The sequence below is a fragment of the Apium graveolens genome, chromosome 6 (assembly GCF_009905375.1).
Source record: "Apium graveolens cultivar Ventura chromosome 6, ASM990537v1, whole genome shotgun sequence".
In the NCBI taxonomy this organism is placed as follows: domain Eukaryota; kingdom Viridiplantae; phylum Streptophyta; class Magnoliopsida; order Apiales; family Apiaceae; genus Apium; species Apium graveolens.
Genome location: NC_133652.1, coordinates 44,347,057 through 44,368,862, shown reverse-complemented (window position 1 = coordinate 44,368,862; position 21,806 = coordinate 44,347,057). Strand labels below are relative to the sequence as shown.

Below are 21,806 nucleotides of genomic sequence, written 5' to 3'. Positions count from 1 at the left end.
AAGTTTAAGCTGGAGCAATACAGAAAGTGTGACATAAATGGTTTGAAGGTGCATGTAAAGATACAAAACTTCAAATGAATGTGAACCTATTTGTAGCTTCTTTTACTGTTAATTGTATGAATCAATGACTTAGCTATGGGTACAATTCTTATCAAGTAGATCTGCACTTTCGCACAAGATGTGTTCCTAGTAGTGTCAATATACACTACTTAGTGCGGATCTTTATCTAAATATAGAGCTAAGTGATGACATGTCATCCAGGCCGAGCAACATTTGCACAGTCCCCTCTGAGAGAGCACAATCAACTCTAAATTACCTCCATTTCAATTTGTGTAGGCAAAACGAAGCCTACCCCTGTTCAGCTTCACTAAAGTAAAGAGATTTTAGAGTTCAAAATGCATTACTGTCAAAGTAAAATTTTTCCCACTAATCCCTAAGGAGCCTCCCTTCTTTAGTTTTCCCCACAAATCCATAACTTCAGGATACAATGCAGTTGGACTAAACCAAACCAAAACATTTTAAACATTTTAAACTCTTATAAACAGAAAACACTTTTAAAATTAAATTAAATTGTGAGAACCAAAGATACACAACTCTCTTTTCTGTCCAATCTATTCACCTTCCTTGGATGAACAACATCATAGCTGTTCATCCTGGACACCATATATCAGCTTCAAACAGAATTCATCGCAGCTGGTACCTTCAACCTGTATGCAAAACGCTGGAAAAAGGGAAAAATGTCACATGCAAAAATCACCAAGGCATGGAATTGCATGCCAAACATACCGAATTTGCACAACAGATAGCTCACCATATCACGCTGGGTAACACCATATATAGCTTGCAGTTCTGCTAGCGTTTCGTGCCCCTCCAGGATGCACAATACCTCATTTTTTTGCACCAGAAGAATTTCAATTTCCTCGGCTTTGACAACAATGTTTGAAGCAACATACTGTAGAAACAGAAAAGGCAAAAAAATTAATATCAAAGCTTCCAAAGTCATCTGGGACTATAACCAAATAGCAATTATCTTCACCACAATCTTTTAGTAAATGTAACTACCTAATTAATTTAGCCATCTATAATGGCGAAATGGGGTCTGGGAGTGTATAAAGATCTTACTTGACAAAGGTGTCCTATTGACACGTAGGGTTCACAACGCATGTGTGGACGCTCCAAGCTTGACAATATTTGTTCATCCCAGGGCACAAGCATGAGATGAATATTCAACTGAGAAAAAGGTTTTTTAAGAGAGAATTAATAGGTGCTTGCTAAAAGGAGTTGAGAATTAATTTTAAGAGGGTAATAATATCTAAAAAAAACACAATTGCCACGAAGTGAAAGAATCCTCATCTGGTTGTAACTAAAGCTATGTTTAGCACTTCACAACCAAATATAAGTATAAGAGGCACATGACAGGTGTGTGAGCAAGTGAACCCTCAGTTTTGCATTTTATTATTACCGTCTCTTCTTCTACTGTATTTTGGTAACTTTCAAGCAGCCTAGCCAAGCGCGTATTCCTCGCAATCCTTGTATTCCCAGAATTCTGATTGCTATGGCGAGTGCTGCTCCGAATGCCACCTCCACCCCAAGCAAGCATTTCGGCACTTCCGACAAGTCCAGCGGATGCGCCCAAGGAATCTCTGTTAACTTCAGGATGATTTTCATCTCCTCCATCTGCACTCCCTGCCACTAAAGAGGTCTGAGATTTTCGAGTCCCAATTTTTTTTTATCTTGTTGGTTAATATCAGTCACCAGCTCATCAGCAGATGATGAATCCTTACCTCTATCACGGCCATTAGCGTAATCCTCCTCATCAGATCCCTGCTGTTCAATAGCTCTCGGGTTTCTCCTACCTCTAGAACTTCGATATGCCTGTGATCTCCTCGCAAACGCAGCAGCTGTGGCTCTAGCATGCTTTTTTTTGTTGCCTAGTGCCTCAGATTGCCGGCGCTGAGTCTGGGCAATCGATTCTTGAATCTGCCGCAGCATAATACATATAATGTATGAGAACACACACAAAAATGTATATAGTTAAGCATATGTCAACATTAAAGTCTTCAACATGTCTCTCTGAGTAAATGTACATAGTTCACCAGATGCCAACATTAGTCCTCAATGTGCACATTCTCAAAGGGACACATTTAAGCAACAAAATGAAGGGCCTACTTCTTCAGTGCACATAAAAGAAAAGGAAACACGAAGGAGAAAAATGTTTGAAAAAACACAAGGATGTTGACTTTAAGCAGGCACCAATATAACTCACCTTTTTATAGCGGTCCCTCTCCTCTTCATGAAAAGCCAATTCCTGAACCAGACATGGAAGTAATAAGATAAAAGTAAGAATTATAATAGTACTTAAAATTGTAAATTTCAAGCATCAGCCAAGAAATACCTCCTCTTCATACTTGTCAATATCTGGATACAAAGCAGCAATGAGTGCGTCATAGTTTGGGTCGTCTCTCAGTGAACGACGACTAGCACAATGCGTACGACATGCGGGACACTCATTATTTCTAAATGAGAATTGCAGAAAAACTTAATTAGAGAGATATATCCTGTACACAAAATACTTTACACCTGCTGGATTTTCAGCTTACCCCAGCCTCATAGATTTGTCGATACATTCCCTGCAAAAGCGATGCAAACATTCCATGACCGTTCTTGTCTTCCTTATAATCCCTGACCATTAATCAAGATAAATATCAAATATCGTTGTTTGATAAAAAAAATATTGGTAGAGAAACAGCATACAATCTTCAAAATTATTAGCTCGTTAGCTCAACAGACAAATTATAATTATTATATCAACCATAAAAATGATAAAAGGAAACGAGAGTTAAAATTACAATGGCAGACAGTACCTTGATAAAAACATATATATGCGAACAATAAAAAAATTCGAATCAACCATTGAATCATGCTTAAAAACTACAATGGAAGACAATAACTTGATGAAGGAAATGAGAGTTGAGAGTAAAGCTGCACTGGCTACTCTCACACCTACTTGTTTCTACACTGACATTTAAAAGTTATACTTGGATAACTTAATAAAATATAAGTGGCTTTATATGTTTTCCATCTGTTATTTAGGTAGCTGCCATTAGGTCTTTACCAACAGAGTCAAAAGACCAGGGGTAATAGAGTAAAAATGTAATACAAATTTCATATCATCACATGTAGCTGTCTTACCCGAAGTGGTCCATTACCTAATCTGACTCAATACAACATGGCTAAATAATCGCATCTTCCTCTACCGCTCCCCAAAACACACCCACCTGCCATTTCCTTCAACAAATCCTCAACTCTCTTCCTCGGCTTTCTCAATATTTTGTTGGTAACGCAAACTTTTCCATCTCATATAATTATGTGTAATTTATAGAGTCCATTTCTAATCAATTTTATACTGACATGTCCTTCGATAAGAGTAAAGAAGGTATCGCAATGTGGGTGTACAATCACACATAAATAACCTACCATGGAATAGAGAGCAAAACCAGATAGATTTAAGGGACCAATAACATTTACAGCAATGTTCAAAGTGAAGTGAATAATCGGCAGTTCCAAGAAACACATTTTCTTTAATAACACAAGAATGGAATCATAATTGTTCTTGGTGATACTTGATAGTAGCGAGTAACTAAATGAATTACACAAGGAATAGGCTCCATGTAAAGCATTTCATCAAACAGGTCCAAGGCATCATTAAGGGTGACAAAATTGTTGTAAATTATTACACGAAGTATATAAACAGTATTAGTTATCTTGAAAAGAAGAACAGTTCTTTTTTTGCACATAAAAGTATGAACCGATGGTTCTCATTCTATCAGCAATCTCCACATTTTCATTACTAAATTCACGCGAATCAGAGATTATTATGAGAATTTTAAAAACAATTTATATCTGGGATATTTAAAACATAATCAACATAAGCATAGACCATAAAATCCATAAACAAAATACATACCCAAGTCAGAAAAGATCCATACCACGTTAAAAGTTAAGCATAAATTAAAAGAATCCGATCTAGTAACCAACATCGGATCACAATAATAAAAGCCCTAAAAACTAATTTCTTAAACAAATCAATCACAGTGGACACTGCACGACAGCTTGGTATTCTTCAACTTCTACTTGTTAAGGATGATGTTCATTAAGATCTAGATCTAAATCACGAATAGAGGAGATTAAATATAGAGACAAATACATACATAATTACAAAAAAGATAGGGATTCGAGCAGCACCCAATTACAAATTATCAGGAAGATTTAAAGAGAATGCTAAATGGTTTACCTGAGAAACAATGATTTAATGAACAAGGGAAGAACATGATGAAAAAGAACAGCAAAATGGATATTAAGAGGATAACAGTATCCACTTCAAACATACAGAGGAAGATGCAGAGGAAAAGAGATGAAGAATCCATTTTAGACAAAGGGGCAGCTAGGGTAATAGGTAGAGATGCACAAAAAGCCTGGGCCCGAAAATCTGGCCTGGCCCGATTCGGTCAAAGCCCGGTCAAGCCTGGCCCAGTCAAAGCCCGACCCGGTCCCGGCCCGGGCTTAGAGCCTCGACGGGCCCTATTACTAATAGGCCAGGACACGAAAATGTGATTATATAATAAATCATGGTTAAATTTACTCAACTGCCCTCAGTGTTACTAAAGGCGAGAAGCACACTGAGGCCAGAGATACCTCTAGAGCCTAGACGAGGCTTGCGCCTCTTTGAAGAGAGGTGCAAGGGGGTTACAAATTATAATATATTAATAATTTTTTTAAATGCATATGAATTAAAATGTAAGAGCAAAAAGTATCAAATGAAGCATATTAACCATTACTTATGAGCCAGATACAACTCATTGGAGGAAAACAATATTACAAACACAATTGAAGAATTAAGAAACTAAGTATCTTTGAGCATAATGCTTCTAAAAACAATAATACCATCTACAAAAAAAACATAAGCTTAATCTATATATACACACATCACGAACACATGCCAAAAAAGTAATACTAATGTTTTATGCTCAACCTGTTCAAAATAAATGAATAGTATGTAAGATTAAGCCCAGTTATATAAATTATCAAACAAGTTTTATCAGGATTACTGTTAACAAATATGTAAAATGCATGTTTGCAATAAGCCAATAATTAAACAAATAACATATATTATATTATTATAAGATATGTCCATGCAATATAATCTTATACATATTTGTAACACATAAAATAATAAGCAAATAGTACAGTTCAAATATGGAGAAGAATAAACAGAAAGAAAGAGAAAGTTTTTGCAATGGCTTGGAAGAGTTAAAAAATATGCCGGACCACAACTCTATTCTTGAAAATAAGTCAAAAGGGACTCGCTTTAATGAAACATGTCTCGCCTTAAGCCTCGGCAGGTGAGGCGCAAGCCACTTTCAAGTTGCCTCGGGAAAGGCGAGGCAAGTTTCCTGCACCTCTTGCTTAGGCGAGCTAATAATTAAACAGTATTTGCAGTTTCGCTTATAGGTGACAAGATCCAATTAGGCACAAAGCCATATGAACATGTGAAGAAATACGGAAGAACTGTATCAACAAACAAGGACTGGACTGAAGCACCTCTTGCTTAGGCGAGCTAAAAATTAAACACTATTTGCAGTTTCACTTATAGGTGACAAGATCCAAGCAGGCACAAAGCCTTATGAACATGTGAAAATATAAGGAATAACTGTATCAACAAACAAGGACTGGACTGAGGAGGAACTTTCCTTTCAAAATGCAGAGTGGTACTGTAAGTATGTGACTAAAAAAAGTCTAGCAAAACTGCACCACAAAGGCACAAACTCCTAAACCCCCTCCAGACATAAATGATAGGAACAAGTAATCAAGCAACTTGTTGGTTAACTAGTATCTTTTGTTATCGCTAATGATTTACTAATAATAGATAGGATTAACCGTAACTGGTACTATGAGAACATGAACTGAATAGAGTACTAGGACTACCTAAATTCTCTAGTATGGTATAGACAAATTAGTATTACATTAGTAAGAGTAATTTTCAAAAATATTTGTTATTATTATTGTTGAACTCTGACTTGGCTTCATTTAGGTCCACGTAACTGAGATGATTTAAATAAAGAGATAAACATCTTATAGTTTAGTTGTATATAGAACAAGCAGTTCTAAAAGGCATCCAGTGTAATATAGGAACATCATGAACATTTTTATTAATTAAAGACCAGAAGAGTACCTAAACAAATAGGACACTGCACTTCCTTGCGTATGTCAGCGAGTGCCACTGTAATATATCTGAAACAACAGCAAACAGAGTAAGCATAATTGGCAGTCCATGGCACCAAACTATGGTAAGTACATATATGCATGTAGATTGTAGAAAAACAAATGCCCATAACCAGATACTGATTTAAATTCGGTAAGATGAGTGCTTAACATAGAAGTTCTCAGATTGTGCAGACAATTAGTCAAAAACTAAAAAAAATACCCAATCATCAATCCTACACCACTCATGATTAGAAACTTAAAGTTACAAACTGCATCATATTCAAATATAATAGACACTTGCACAAGGACTAAAGCATTTGGACTAGAGAGCTCCATTTTATCAATTAGCAGACGGTACCATGTTACTTAATTTCTATATTTCAAAACTCAACTGCCTTGCATGTTGAGGCACTAAATTGTGTTAATGTTGACATCACACAACCACATACAGGTTATATTGCATACTGAGTTGCCTATTGCTTGAGCAAATGAATCTCAACCATCATATTAACAAAAAGAGTAAATAAATTGGAGGGATAACACAATTATGAAACCAGGTAAGAAGACAAAATTTTTACAATTTTTATCTGTAAAAAAAATCCCGTAAATAACCAAAAAAAAACAAAAGGAGAAGTAACCATCACCCGAAATATTGCAAACAGCAAACACACCGTCATGAACACTACTCCAGCCCAAAATTCAACAGGGGACACCAATAAAACAATCACATAGGTAAAAAAAAATCCATCTTTACTCCATCAAATGTACAACAACTTCATCGAAAAAGGTTCAGCATCTAATTCTGATCTTCAACTCCTCTAAACATCTGATCTTCAACTCCTCTAAACAACCATATCCGTAGCAAGACGAACACAAACAAACAACCCACACAAAATCCAAAACTCTCGAAACCACGTCCACGAACAACTCGTCTCGAACACACTCATAAAAATAAAAACACTCATAAAACTGCATCAAAGCAATAAATCAAGCACACACACCACATGCAGATCCACACACATATGAATCAAATGAACAATCACGGCAAACAAACAAACTCCAAAAATACTCAACATACACACATATATACAGCCAGAAATCATAAATCATACTCTTCTTTGTCGGCACCGCCACTCGAACCGCGGCTCCCATCCGAATCTGAACCTAAAACAACAACCACAAATTTTCAAACAACACGAAGATTAAAAAGCAAGAAGAAATGTTGACTAAAATCAAACAAATTACATCACGTGTATCGAGGTAACGAACCTGATTGGTCCGCCTGAGGCAGCTCCTCAGCGTCCTGATTGAGCTGTACGGCAGAATCGTCGCTATTGTTGTTGTTATTATTATTGGTGTGGTGGTTGTTATCTTCATCATCAGAAGCAGCAGGACTGTTAAGAGAATGCTTTTGTGCAGGCATTGTGTGTGTATAATTAAGCTGTTATGGTTGTTGAAAACACACACAGTTGATTGATTAGTGTGTGTGTGGGTTTTGAGGCGGATGAGTAGAGAGGCTCTGCTGTTGGCTTCCTTCCTCCTCGTTGCGTTTGCCCGTAATTTCTTTTCTTATTTTTCCATTATATATTGCCTTCTGCTACCCCCTCTTCTCCCTTTTTTCTCGTGCTCTATTTATTTTTCGGCAAATGCCATTAACCAAAATTTTTACATTAAAAAATTTAATAAGTCATATGAATATTTGGTAAACTTACTAATAATAATAATAATAATATAAAATTAGGTGCATTTACATGTTTTCACAAAATTAAATGTCAGTCACGTTATTTGATAAATTTTTTGGGAAGATATTTTCGGTACCCAATACTATTCTCATTTTTCTGACCTTTTATTTTTTAAAGTTACACAATTCGGTTTAAATAACATTTACTCGATTTTCAAGATTATTATAAGATGTCGTTACTTTAAACCTTAAAGACTAGTTTATATATATATATATATATATATATATATATATATATATCTAACCTAAGTTTAGGTTAAATAATATCGATCTAAATAAGATATTTTATAAACATGATTTTCTAAGATCCAAACCTAACAATTTTAATCTAATTTTTTTCATTTTTTCTTACATTTATGATTTAGATTTACAAGCAATTTATATATGAGGCTTACTATAATTAAAATGAAATTAATAAAATATAATATTGGTATTTTGCCATATATCTAAATTTAGGGAAAATGTATTGAACAAAAGAGTTCTCACATTAAAAAAATACATTTTTATTATTTAAAAAAGTTTAAACAGAGTGTATTTAATATTTGAGCACATTTTGAACAAATATCCAAAATGTTTTTAAGTTTTAAGAATTTAGCAAAAAATAGATTTTATAAAAAATAATAAAATAAATTACATAAGGTTTTGTTAGTTACCAATTTATAAAAAATGCACATATGTTGTTTTAAACATAAACAAAATTATCTATATTCTTTTCTCTACATTGATTAAATTGATAACTAATAAAATGTAATTTTATTTCACCAAATTTTATAATGTCCTCTCAATATAAACATTTAAATAACAATATTTAAATACTTAGTATACAAACTGATTTTTGAGTTGCGATTTCTACTATATAAATACATTATGCAAGTTTAAAATTTAAAATAAAGTAGGATGCATTTAACTTAAACTCTTAGTATTTATTTTTTTTCATTTAATATATATACACACATTTTAATATATGCTTTTATAATAAAACTTAAATTTATCGTGTTCATTTTTAGTATTTGATCACAGAACTCAAAATAAGAGTAGTCATATAAAAATAATTTATCTTCTTAATATGTAAAATATTTGTGACAAAAACTATAACCATTTATTTCAGACAAGTTTTTCTTATCATTTGTTTAAATTTTTTTGTTTACAAATTTACTTGGACAAGACACAAGTCAACTTCATCTGTTCACCTTGTTTTTTTGGAAGAGTTGAAATTGCTTAATTTGTAGAAGGAAAATGAAATTTCATAATTATAAATCTAATATTTAATATAAAATGATTGTAAAGATATTTATACATTTTTTAAAATTTTGTAAAACTTTAGCAGAAATATTATTTTTCAAAAATTTACATACAATCATATCACTCCTCTCAATATTTTTGTAAAAAAAATAAAGATATATGGTAATGAAAATTACTATAAAATTATATTTTAAATGTGCTTTTAAGTCCCATTTTCGTATAACTTTTCAAATGTTTGATCTTTTCAATAATTTTTTAAAATAAGTAATATTGTTACAACTATCTTGATATATTTTTCAAAGAAATCTAAAATTAAATTTTATTAAATAAACCTTTTATCTTAGTATAATTTCTGAAATCTATTATATAGGGGTTGAGTGAGACAATTTAATCAACGTAAATCAACGTATATGAATTATCAAATACTTGTTTACAAAATACACAATATAATTGTCACATATTATTTTACGGGAAATGTTGTGCAAGACATGTCTGCACTTTACAATAACAAGACTAAGTCACATTGATAACCCTATAATTAAGTTGTATGATAATCTAAATCTGTATTCTGTATTGTATTTTTTGAGTCTATAAAAATGGTTAGAAAATTAGAGGTAAGGAATAAATTTTGGAAGAAAATCAAGACATGATCATGGCTTAGAGAAAAGATGTAGAAGTTTGGAGTTGAATAAAGCTGTTCTATGAAAAATATTCTAAGTCAAGATATCGACAATTCACAGATCAAGTTATATCAAGAAGTGAAGTCCAGAATGGTTGCAAAAGGCTACTCACAAGAAAAATGACTTGATTATGATAAAATTTTTGCTCTAGTTGCGAGACTTGAAGTAATAAGGATCTTTCTTACATTTGTTGCACACTCAAATTTCAAAGTGTATCAAATGGATGTAAAGAGTGCATCCCTTAAAGGTGAGTTGGAAGAAGAGGTTTATGTACAACAGCCACCTGGCTTTGAAGATCCAGAATTTTCAGATTTTGTTTATCAACTGATTGAAGCGAACACCTTGGTATGATACACTGTCAGAATTTCTGCTCAAACATGGATTCACTAGAGGAACAATTGACAAGACTTTATTTTACAAGTAGCATGGTGATGATATGATCCTAGTTCAAATCTATGTGGATGATATCATTTTTGGTTCTACAAATGAAAAATAATGTCAAAGATTTTCAAGACTCATGCAGAGTGAATATGATATCAGCATGATTGGACAATTAAGTTACTTTCTTGAACTTCAAGTCAACCAAAGAAGTGATGAAATCTTCATCAGCCAAACCAAGTATGTTAAAGATTTATTGAAGAAATTTGGAATGGTTGATTGTTCACCTGCATCAACACATATGTCTAAATCTACAAAGTTGGATGAAGATAAGAAAGGAAAAAGTGTAGACATTTCAGGTTATAGAGGAATGATTGGATCTTTATTTTACTTGACTGCTAGTAGACCAAATATCATGTTTGCAACATGTCTATATGCTAGATTTTAAGCAAATCCTAAGGAATCACATTGATGGCTGTGAAGAAGATTTTCAGATACTTAAAGGGAACACCAAACTTGGGATTGTGGTATCCTAAGAAAACTGGATTTGAAGCTGTTGGATACACAGATGCAGATTTTGCTGGATACAGGGTTGACATGAATAGTGCTAGTGGAAGCTGTCAATTTCTTGGTCAAAGACTTGTATCTTGGTATAGTAAGAAACAACAATATGTGTCAACTTTTACAGCTGAGGATGAATATATAGCTGCATGAAGTTGTTGTGCTCAAGTGCTTTGGATTAGAAATCAACTAATGGACTATAGTCTAGTGTTACACTAAATTCCTATCATGTGTGACAATATAGTGCCATATTTATTGTTGCTAATCCAGTTAATCATTCTAGAACTAAGCACATTGATGTAAGGTACCATTTTATTAGAGAACATGCTGCAAATGGTACTATTGAGCTCATTTTTGTTCCAACAGAAAAATAATTAGCTAACATTTTCACTAAACCTTTGGATGAAGCAACTTTCACTAGAATTGTTAGTGAAATTAGAATGTTAAATTCTTCATCCTAAAGGCAAGAACTCAACTAATTTGTTATAGCAGATTAATTTCTGATAAATCAGAATTAATTTAATATAATTGGAAATTAACTGAAATATGATTTATAAATATTTCAGAATTCTTTGTATATTTATTTTTTTGATTTAAAATTTAACTTGGAATTTTTTAAATTCTAAGAAAAATTGTCTAACTGTTAATTTACATTTTCAATATGCGAAATTAAAATAAGACAGTCATGAAAAGAATAAAAGTATGTAGAAATTTGAGTTCTCGACAAGTCATTTTGAGACTTCTCGATAGAGTTCTCGATAAGTCTTTTTCCTGACTTCTCGAAGGACTTCTCGACAAGCCTCATTATGACTTCTCGATAAGTCTTGTAGAGATCTCGACATATGTTTATTCATAGAGTTCTCTACAAGTTTAAAGTTTTCGACTTCTCGATAACTTAGAACTGGAATAATTTAATTTAATAAATTATTTTAGTAAAATATTTTTGATACAAAATCATTCTAATTTTATTTTGATTTATTCAAATAAAAATTGGAAAAATTCAGTCTATTCAGGACAAACTGGGTATTTATTTGAAATCTCGATAAGTCACTATCTAGTTCTTGATAAGAGTGAGGACAATGACATCTCGATATGTATCTATTCATCACTACAAGAAAATTGTAATCACACAACACCTATGAAACAACGGTCGATCAAAAAACCGTTGCCCCAAATTAGAAGACGACGGAGAATTTTTTTTCCTCGAATAACTGTTGTTAGACAACATGTAGAACAACAATTATAACAGTTTTTAAAAGACTTGTCTCTGTGGAATCCTCTTGCCGAGGTAGACAATAGTTCTTAAATTGCACTATTGTCATAGATCTTTAACATAACAGTCCAAAACCGTTGTTAATAAGCTAACTTATAGTAATCTCGGACAATGGTTTTAGGACTAATTTTAAAAAACAGTTGTTACATAATATACATATAAATAATGGTTTATGGAGTCTGTTGTATAAAGGAGTCAACAGAGAAACATCATACAATGGTTTTACAATTTTGATAGAATAATTGTCGTCTCTTTACAAGAAATCATGGCACCACCTGATTGGTGGAAATTATTCACTTGGATCGCTGAGTTGGCGAAATGAGAGTCGTTGATTGATATTACTTGGATTGCTTAGTTGGAAGAATGAGAACCATCGATTGTGAGAATTTATCACACAACGGTATTTTACAGAAACCGTTGTGTAACATCTAAAATTTAGATTGGTTGATAATTAGCGAAATAATTTTTTCAAATGATTTTTTAAACGATAAAACCGTACGGATATTAAAATATATTGATTTTATCCATGTAAAAAAATAATAAAAAATTTCAAAATTTATCCTGCTTGACTTTATAATGAAAATGAGGTAAAAGTACAACTCCCTAAAACAAGATTCGTTGCAGATTAACGAAATAATTTTTTCAAATGATTTTTTGGATGATCCAACCGTAGGGACCTTAAAATTTATTTATTTTATCCACGTAAAAAATAATAATTTTTTTTTAAATTTATCTTGCTTGAGTTTTTAAGGAAAATGAGGTAAAAGTACAACTCCCTAAAACAAGATTCGTTGCTGATTAACGAAATAATTTTTTAAAATGATGTTTTGGACGATCCAACCATACGGATGTTAAAATATATTGATTTTAGCCATGTAAAAAAATAATAAAAAATTTCAGAATTTATCTTGCTTGACTTTATAAGGAAAATGAGGTAAAAGTACAACTCCCTAAAACATGATTCGTTGCCGATTAACGAAATAATTTTTTGAAATGATTTTCTGGATGATCCAACCATACGGATGTTAAACTATAATGATTTTAGCCATTTATAAAAATAATAAAAAAATTCAAATTTAATCTTGCTTGACTTTATAAGAAAAATGAGGGAAAAGTACAACTTCGTGAACCAAGATTCAGTGCTGATTAACGACATAATTTTTTCGAATGATTTTTTGACGATCCAACCATATGGATGTTAAAATATTTTTATTTTTCCATGTAAAAAAGTAATAAAAAATTTCAAAATTTATCTTTCTTGACTTTATAAGGAAAATGAGGTAAAAGTACAACTCCCTAAAACAAGATTTGTTGCCGATTAACGAAATAAATTTTTAAAATAATTTTTTGGATGATCCAACCGTACGGATCTTAACATATATTGAATTTAGCCACGTAAATAAATAATAAAAAATTTCAAAATTTATCTTGCTTGAGTTTTTAAGGAAAATGAGGTAAAAATACAACTCCCTAAAATAAGATTCGTTGCTGATTAATGAAATAATTTTTTGAAATGATTTTTTGGACGATCCAACCGTACGGATGTTAAAATATATTGATTTTAGCCATGTAAAAAAATAATAAAAAATTTTAAAATTTATCTTGCTTGACTTTATAAGAAAAATGAGGTAAAAGTACAATATCGTGAAACAAGATTCATTGCTGATTAACGACATATTTTTTTTCAAATAATTTTTTGGATGATCCAACCGTATGGATGTTAAAATATTATGATTTTTCCATGTAAAAAATTATAAAAAAATTCAAAATTTATCTTGCTTGACTTTATAAGGAAAATGAGGTAAAAGTACAACTCCCTAAAATAAGATTCGTTGCCGATTAACGAAATATTTTTTTGAAATGATTTTCTGGACGATCCAACAATACGATGTTAAACTATATTGATTTTAATCATGTATAAAAATAATTAAAAATTTCAAAATTAATCTTGCTTGAGTTTTTCAGGAAAATGAGGTAAAAGTAACACTCCCTAAAACGAGATTCGTTGCTGATTAACATTAAAATAGACAGTAAAAATATTTAAAATTACCATTAAAAACTAATTGACATCATTAAAATATGTTTAATATTACTATTAAAAATATTTTATAAAAATATAAAAAAATTAAAAAATTATAAGATATTTTAAAACAGCCTGTGCATAGTATTATATTACACTTAAATCAAAATTTTCTTCCCTCCTATATTTCTCCCCTTAATAAATATTCTTTTCGTTTCCCCCCTTTACAAATTTTTTTCACCGCCCCCTCTTTCAATACAACCCTCTCTTCATCTCTTTCATCTCAAATCTCTCTCACATTAACACACATCTCTCAAAGCCTCTCTCTGTCACACTCATAACATACCCCATCTATCTCATCAGTCTCTTTCTCTCCCTCACAAAATCTAGACTCTTCTGCAAATTCAAACCGTAGTTTGAGAAACCTAAGCGGAAGTAATTTTTGATTATTCAATCAAAGTTGTAATTTTTCTACAATTGGTTTGATTTTCACATGTATGAAGCAATCGGGCATGGAAAATACTTGGTATCGCTATTGATTTTGAATTTTTGCTTTGAATTTGTGTTACTGTAATTAATTTGGTATTTATTTAAGTATCTTTTTGTGTGTTTTGATTGTAGACCATGTACAAGAGAAGGTTGAAGAAGAGTATCGAGTATTCTATGTATATATAGGCCATGGGGGTAAAGAAGTCTTGGAAATGAAATCAGCTTTAGAGTCCAAAGGAGAGCTGGACCTTCTAGTTTGCACCTTATGATGGAAAGTAGCTTTGGTTTATTTTTGCTGCACATAACATTCATCAATAAAGTTTCAATTTCAAAACACACCAGGTCACATGTCCAGAACATGTGAAGGTAGATACTTTCTCATGTACCATTACTTTTGTGATGAAAAGGTTTTGCAGTTTTTAGATTATGATTTGTGAGTACTAGACTTGTAATTCTCGAACCATTAGTTTTAGAGAAAATTGATATATGACTATGGGCTTGTAGCTTGGTAGCCGATTGTTGAGAATAATGGATAAAAAGTAAAAAATAACAAAACACAAATAATGGAAGTTACCTGTAATGACATTGATATTGAAACCTTACTTATGATTGACCAATTTTCAGTTCAAGGAATAGAATAGCAAGAAACACGAGTTTAATACTTGTACTCAATGAACATTCAAAAAATAATCAGAAAGATTTGATGAGTTTGGTTGACTTCAAGATGTTTATGATACGGAGGCTTGATGCTACAACTTATCAGAGTTGCGTTCTTATTATATTTCTGCCTAGTTCTTTACTTGATGAAGTTGCTACTGATGATTCCCTGTTATAAGTTATCACACAAATGATTAATTTATCTCTGATGGCAATGCCTCTAGTCTGATGAGTTTGGTGAAGACTCCAGGTGTTTGTAGTGAGATTGGCTCAAGACTCAAGAGCATTTTGTGTCTTGTCGGAGCAACTCTGTTTCACCCTGCAATGAGGTATGCTCTATTCACTATTCAGATATACAATATTTGTTCATCTAAAAGTTTTGGTTTAGATATTGGAGTGGAGATAGTTTTAGTTTGTTTCACCAAACTATAATATTATTGTGCCTCAAATTAAGTGCAAAGATGAGTTCGTTTCAGAAATATTCCTGGTATGGTTCCAGGGAACTCATTTAGTAATTAGTAGTTATAGCAAGAAAAACCAGAGGAAGATATCAGAAACCGAAAGCACTGATATCTTACATAAATATATCTTACATAAACTAGTTATATGTTTTGGTGATCAATCACAAAGTGAATGAAACTTAATCAACAACTATATGATCTAAAATTTAGACAAGGTTAAAAAGATGAAAATAATTACCATAAGAGTAGTACATTAACTTAATTATTACTTTAATAGCACATCATTTTAATAAGTAAACTCCTTGTCCCTTTTAGTCCGAACCTTATCGCAATTATTCTAGATAATTATTAGAAAGCCATATGTCACGGTCCTTAAGCTGCGTAGACATATCATTAGACTTTACGCAATATCCTATTTTTATCGTCGATTAATTCTAGCACGGGCTTGCTACTAATTTTGCCTTCAATTCTTGAAAATCTTTTTACTCAAATTCATACATGCTTGGTTTTCCCTGAATCTATTAGCACCTCTCCCAATAATGTTTCATAGAAGTGTATCTCACTAATCACATCATATCCCTATTTTCGTTCTTCTATAACCATCTTAAAGCTACTTATAATAATAACTAAACATGGTATCCCCCCCTTTTTTTAAAACAACTTACTTATCACGATGCTCCGATTGTACCATCATAGCACTTAGCTTTCAGTCTCATATTACAACAATCAGTTCTCAACTATACCTCTCTTTGTTGGGAAGGCAATTAGCCTTGGAAAAATGATTTTCACGATATCGATGAAATTTAGACAATCTTAACAATATTTCAAAATCTGACATCTGAACAAATAATGAGCTCTGAATAAAAGAGTTGCAACACTCAGAAGATTTATAACTTGGAAGGAAGAATATAACAAGGATTATCCTTCCATTTCTTTAGAATTCTATATTGTGATATTATGGAGAATATCCATTGAAAGCAATGATTGCTGAATAATAACATCATATGAATGATACTTGTAAGATTTTTCCATTGAAGGAATACTTTTCTTCTTGAAAAAATGAAAGAAATATCGAATAACATCCTCAACCAAAGGTTAACCATTGAGGTCTCAAAGAGGTGCTATTTTGAAAGAAAGAATTTTATCCAATGATTAATAAATAAGGAAGTATATTGTTCTTCAATCACTTTGTAATTTTAATTAGATATTCGTTATACAAACGAAAGAATAAAATATTTCATGAACAAAATATTTTATAAAACTGAATGTGAATTCTCGTTTGAGTGGGCGACCTAGTTAGGTCTCAATTAAATCATTCTTTGAAAATTTCGTCAACAATTAAATCTGGCATATATAATGCACTATGGAATAATCAAAATTTTATTGGAAGTGAAACTAGCAAAATAATAACTAGTCCATATCAAGCAATATTATCAACCATCTAAGAAAATGGCCAGCATAATTGGTTTGGCCCATAGCAACTAGCTAGGACGATTAGCTAGGCTTTTGTCGTATTAATTAAAATTTTGACTAGTTAGGACAATTAACTTAGTCATTCATGAGAACATATGCAACTAGGCATATTTCAGTTTGTTTGTAAAAATCTCAACATCGTGACCACTGAAGAAATTGTGGCTACCTGGATGACGATTTTGAAATAAAGAGTTTTTAAATTTGGGCCAAGAAAGAAAATTAAAACTCTGAATCGAGTGGTCTTGGCATCGGAAAAATCGATAGCCTCTTATCCAATATTTCTTGCCAATAAAAGGGTACACTCAGAGGTGTTCTCGTTCACATACTTTATTAGATTCTCAAATAGAATTGAATTCAGAATACCAATATCAAATTGATACCCTTACTATGATTTCAAAGTTTAATATATAATTTCATCCCGATTAGAGGAAAAAGGATTCCCGAGAAATATATGGATATTTGATCATCCATGTTTTTAACAATTTTTTAAATATTTACAATCTCAACCGAGAAGAGTAAGTATGAAAGAAGAATCAAATGAAGATATTCATTATGAATATTCGTCAATGAATTGAGGAAAAAGAAATTCCTTGGATAATTGAAATAAAGTATAAATAGCTCTGAGCCGAACAAGAAGATCCTAATCTACGAATGAAAGTTCATTGATCAACTAAAAGAATTGAGCAAGTCCTGATGCGGAGAAAGACTATTCAAGATGGTCACATCAGAAGTTCAAAGTAGGGAACAAAAAGGATTGCCTGATATGACTTATCAAGGCAATACGAATGATCAACAGTTTGGAGGGAGTTACGTGATAGTGAGTAGGTGCCAAAAGATTTCACTGATTATCCTAACTCTCATCATTATCCATCTGAGGATGATCCCACCTCTTCTTCTTTGTAATTTTATGTTTCAAATAGTTTCTCTTTCAACATCATTTTAAAATTGCTTATTAATCTTGACTTTCGCACGTATATTTGTCATTCTGGTGTTTTACCTCGAAGACCTTACTCAGAAATATTCCAAAAACATCTGTTAAGCCGATAGTTGCCTGCTACACGCATCCGTTACTAACTATAAGTGGCCAGTTCCCCCTGGGAACAGATTAAAGAGACCCCTTAGGGATCTCAATGCAGTCCATAAGTTCAGTAGCATGTGTGTGTAATTGAACATACGTTACCGAATATATTAGAGGTCTACGTGTATATATACGTTGCCTCTGACATCATTTCTACCGAAGAATTTCGCTCTAGACTCACTGGTCTATCCTTTTAAAAGGTTCTAAGATCAAACCATCGCTCGTTGTAATCTTATGCCATTTAATTATAGACATGCTATCAATTCTCAATGCTATCGATTTCTGAGCTAAACCATCATAACCTTACATGTTAAGTGCACTAATAATATCACATAGTGTACTCGTCCTATGATGACATTCTTATATTACATTCAAATATTCCGTAATAGACATAAAATCCTTAAGGGTATATTGGACAACATCTCTGGTGAGTTTGTGATTAATACGGCATTCCCATCCTCCTTGGTAAAATGATAGTGTCAACTAGTTTGGGCCAATAACCTCAACTGTATGCTAATAATTAGACTTCATGATCCTCACATGTGATGCCCCTTCATGGGCAACCTATAAAGAACTACGAGTATCAAGGCCAAAACGCGGAACACTTCATAAGTATTATCAAAATAGGCAAATATTATTTATTTCTCAAACCCTTACATAATACATAGCTTAAAACCCCGTTGGGGTTACTACTCACAATACATTACAGGTTCTCTCTTGAATTAAGAAAGTGTCTTCGTTGTAAGAATACAAGATGCTCTTTCCTAAAACTTAGCTCTCCTTTTATAGAGTAAGGAAGAGATTCTATTACAAGACAAGTCATCTTCTAATAATTCATAAAGTAGATGTTATCTACTTTCTATAAAGTAGATGTTATCTGCTTTCCATAAAGTAGATGCCTTCTGCTTTTCATAAAGTAGATGCCTTCTGCTTTTCATAAAGTAAATGCCTTCTACTTTCCATAAAGTAGATGCCTTCTGCTTTTCATAAAGTAGATTCCTTACCTTTTCAAAAAGATAAGATGCTCTATTAAAAATGATGTCCTGGTTTTTCTTTGAGCAGTATTCCTGCTTTAGGCAAAAGTCCTTTGTCTTCTGCTGAAGTGGAGGGGTCCTCCATTATTCTTTTTCCAGATTCTTTGTCTGGAGTGGTGATACCACATATTTGACATTCGAGATGGATGCCAAATTTGCTTATTTCCTTTTGCTTTTTCTTGTAGAAGATTTCTTGATACGATCCAACAACATCTTTATGTAATAATTGCCTTCTGAAAGCGACAACTTTGTTGTAGTCATCTTCACTTAATCCTTTATGGGAATAAGAGGTCATTAAGGCATGCGTTGTAGCTAAATTGACTTTTAGCTTATCTTCCTTTTGAACACTAAATAACTTACTGATTAAAATCAATAACTTATTTTCAGCCAGTGCTCTTAAATCATTTTTCTCCAGTGTAGGTTCCATTGCTTGGCTTGGAGAATAGATCTTTTCCTTGGCAGGACCAACCTGATTATAATGTAAAAGTTGATTAGGTGGACAATCGTATTCTTCTTCATTTTCCCAGCATATAATGGTACTGGTGTTTGTTAGTCCCTTAACAATATGACAATAATTACAGAAGGGGGGTTGAATGGAATTCTTGAAACTTTTTCTTGAAATAAAATGTTCTAACTCAAATATAAATATAAGTGTATTGATTAACACAATGCGGAATAAAAACTTAAGTGAATCAAAACACAAGTAATTAAAAACAAGAGTATTTAAAAACTTTCTGGTGGATTTGAATGATTCCACCAGAGATATATATTATATATCGAGAGAACCCTGTGTGCAGAAATGCTCACAGTTGCTTACAACAATTGAACTTCTAAGACTACATAGAAATGCTAAGAATCCTGCTTACAAATGTTTCTCTGCTTTGTTGCTTAGATCGATAGTATCTTAGTTGCTACTACTTGGTTTATATATCATCAAGATTACAAAGTAATAAGATAAGATAATAAAACAAAAACTATCTAGTCTATTACAATGCTACTTCATTACTCTATTCCAGCATCTTTGAATATCTTCATAATAGCATGGAAATGGCAATGCTTCTTTGTTCTCGAAAACCCAGTTGAATAGGCTACCACATTCCATTTGCATCCACTCGACGCATATGACTGTGTTGTCACTGTCAACAGATATTTGAATTCTTTATCCGTCGGGTTCATGATCATCCGTTGAGTTATTGATCATCCGTCGGGTTTTCTATTTGATCATCCGTCGACTTCATTGTAGGTTATCCGTCGGGTAGCAAACTGGCACTTGACTTCATTTCATTTATGCAGAATTACAAGACATCATCTATGTACAATTAATCAACCTATTCTGCATATCTAGTTAAAGTCAACATGACTTGAATACTACTTACAGAATCTATACAATGGTGAATGCAGAAATGTGCTACAGACTTATTGTTACATAAGCTACTCACTTGATGGATAATGAATCATCATCCGTCGGGACTATAATGAGTCATCCGTCGGGACTATAAATCTTATCCGCCGAGTGCTACATTATTTCACTAAGTAAAATCTACTAAGGTGTTTTGTTCATGAAATCATCAAGTACACAACATATACACAACAATCTCCCCCAATTTATGTCTACTGGAATTGTAGCCATAAATTAAGAGATACTTGATGATAACAAAACACCCTAAAAATATGACTTTAAGAGAAAGTAGATATTACTGAAAAGTGCTTCAATTAACAAAAATGTACAAAGTTTTGCTCACAGTCATTTTTGAAGATGCTCCTCTAGCCTGAGCAGATTTGTCTAGTTTCTTGAAGGCCTGGATCTCTTTCCAAGCTTTCTGTTGTTTTCCTCAATCTGATTTTGGAGTTGCCTGTGGAATTCCAGTTCATCAGATTCTGAGAGATTTAGATTTCCTTGCATTTCCAAAAGAGTCTCATTGCTAGAGATGCTCAATTGGTCTTCTTATCTGAAGAATCTTCTCACACTTTTGTCATCTATGAACTCCATCATCCAGTAGGGCCTTAGATGCACTCTTCTCCCTATGTAAGGGATGATTAGAGTCTTTGGGAGTGCATCTTTAGCTCTAACACTCCTTAGTTCTTCAATCTTCTTCAATACCAATCTTCTTGCAGTAATGTTGAACCCAAAGTTCTTCTTGAAGGATGAATGAACTTTAATCAGTACAACTTGGCTTTCTTGAAGGATCCTGTGAAGAGGCCACTGAATCTCCTTTCCTCCTTTGTACTTGAACACTAACCTTTCAGGTAGGTTTCTGTATGCATCAATTCCTCTCACTTCATCTAGTTCATCCAGATAGAGGTTTAGATCAGAAAATTCTTTGATGTCACACAAGTACAGATAGTCTCCCTTACTGACTTTAGATTGAGATTTGACTTGAGATTTGGATTTGAGAGGTGACAACTTCACTTTCTTGACTGCTCTTGACTTTGTTCTTTTTAGCTTGCTAAGGAT

The 21,806-nt window shown here is 32.6% G+C and overlaps 1 protein-coding gene across 2 annotated transcripts; it reads right to left on the bottom strand.

The window, feature by feature from the left end:
* Nucleotides 1–476: 476 nt before the first annotated feature.
* Nucleotides 477–7,867, bottom strand: LOC141667314 (putative E3 ubiquitin-protein ligase RING1a). Of its 2 annotated transcripts, none has more exons than XM_074473750.1 (11): nucleotides 7,534–7,867; nucleotides 7,377–7,428; nucleotides 6,233–6,291; nucleotides 2,601–2,682; nucleotides 2,396–2,516; nucleotides 2,267–2,308; nucleotides 1,785–1,980; nucleotides 1,463–1,686; nucleotides 1,123–1,230; nucleotides 812–952; nucleotides 477–721 (listed from the first exon to the last, which is right to left on the bottom strand). In XM_074473750.1, exons 1-11 carry the CDS (start codon nucleotides 7,685–7,687, stop codon nucleotides 674–676), a joined length of 1,227 nt encoding a protein of 408 aa, XP_074329851.1. In that variant the 5' UTR covers nucleotides 7,688–7,867; the 3' UTR covers nucleotides 477–673. The 2 variants fall into 2 exon arrangements, with proteins under 2 accessions (XP_074329851.1, XP_074329850.1); XM_074473749.1 differs by having other exon boundaries at nucleotides 1,463–1,692; nucleotides 7,534–7,866.
* Nucleotides 7,868–21,806: the final 13,939 nt, after the last annotated feature.

Coding starts and splice junctions, on each gene's coding strand:
- LOC141667314 (XM_074473749.1), bottom strand. CDS start 7,687: ATGCCTGCACAAAAGCATTCTCTTAACAGTCCTGCTGCTTCTGATGAT. Junction 6,292..7,376: donor GGCGGTGCCGACAAAGAAGA/GTATGATTTATG, acceptor CTGTTGTTTCAG/ATATATTACAGTGGCACTCG. Junction 2,309..2,395: donor TTGACAAGTATGAAGAGGAG/GTATTTCTTGGC, acceptor TGTCTGGTTCAG/GAATTGGCTTTTCATGAAGA.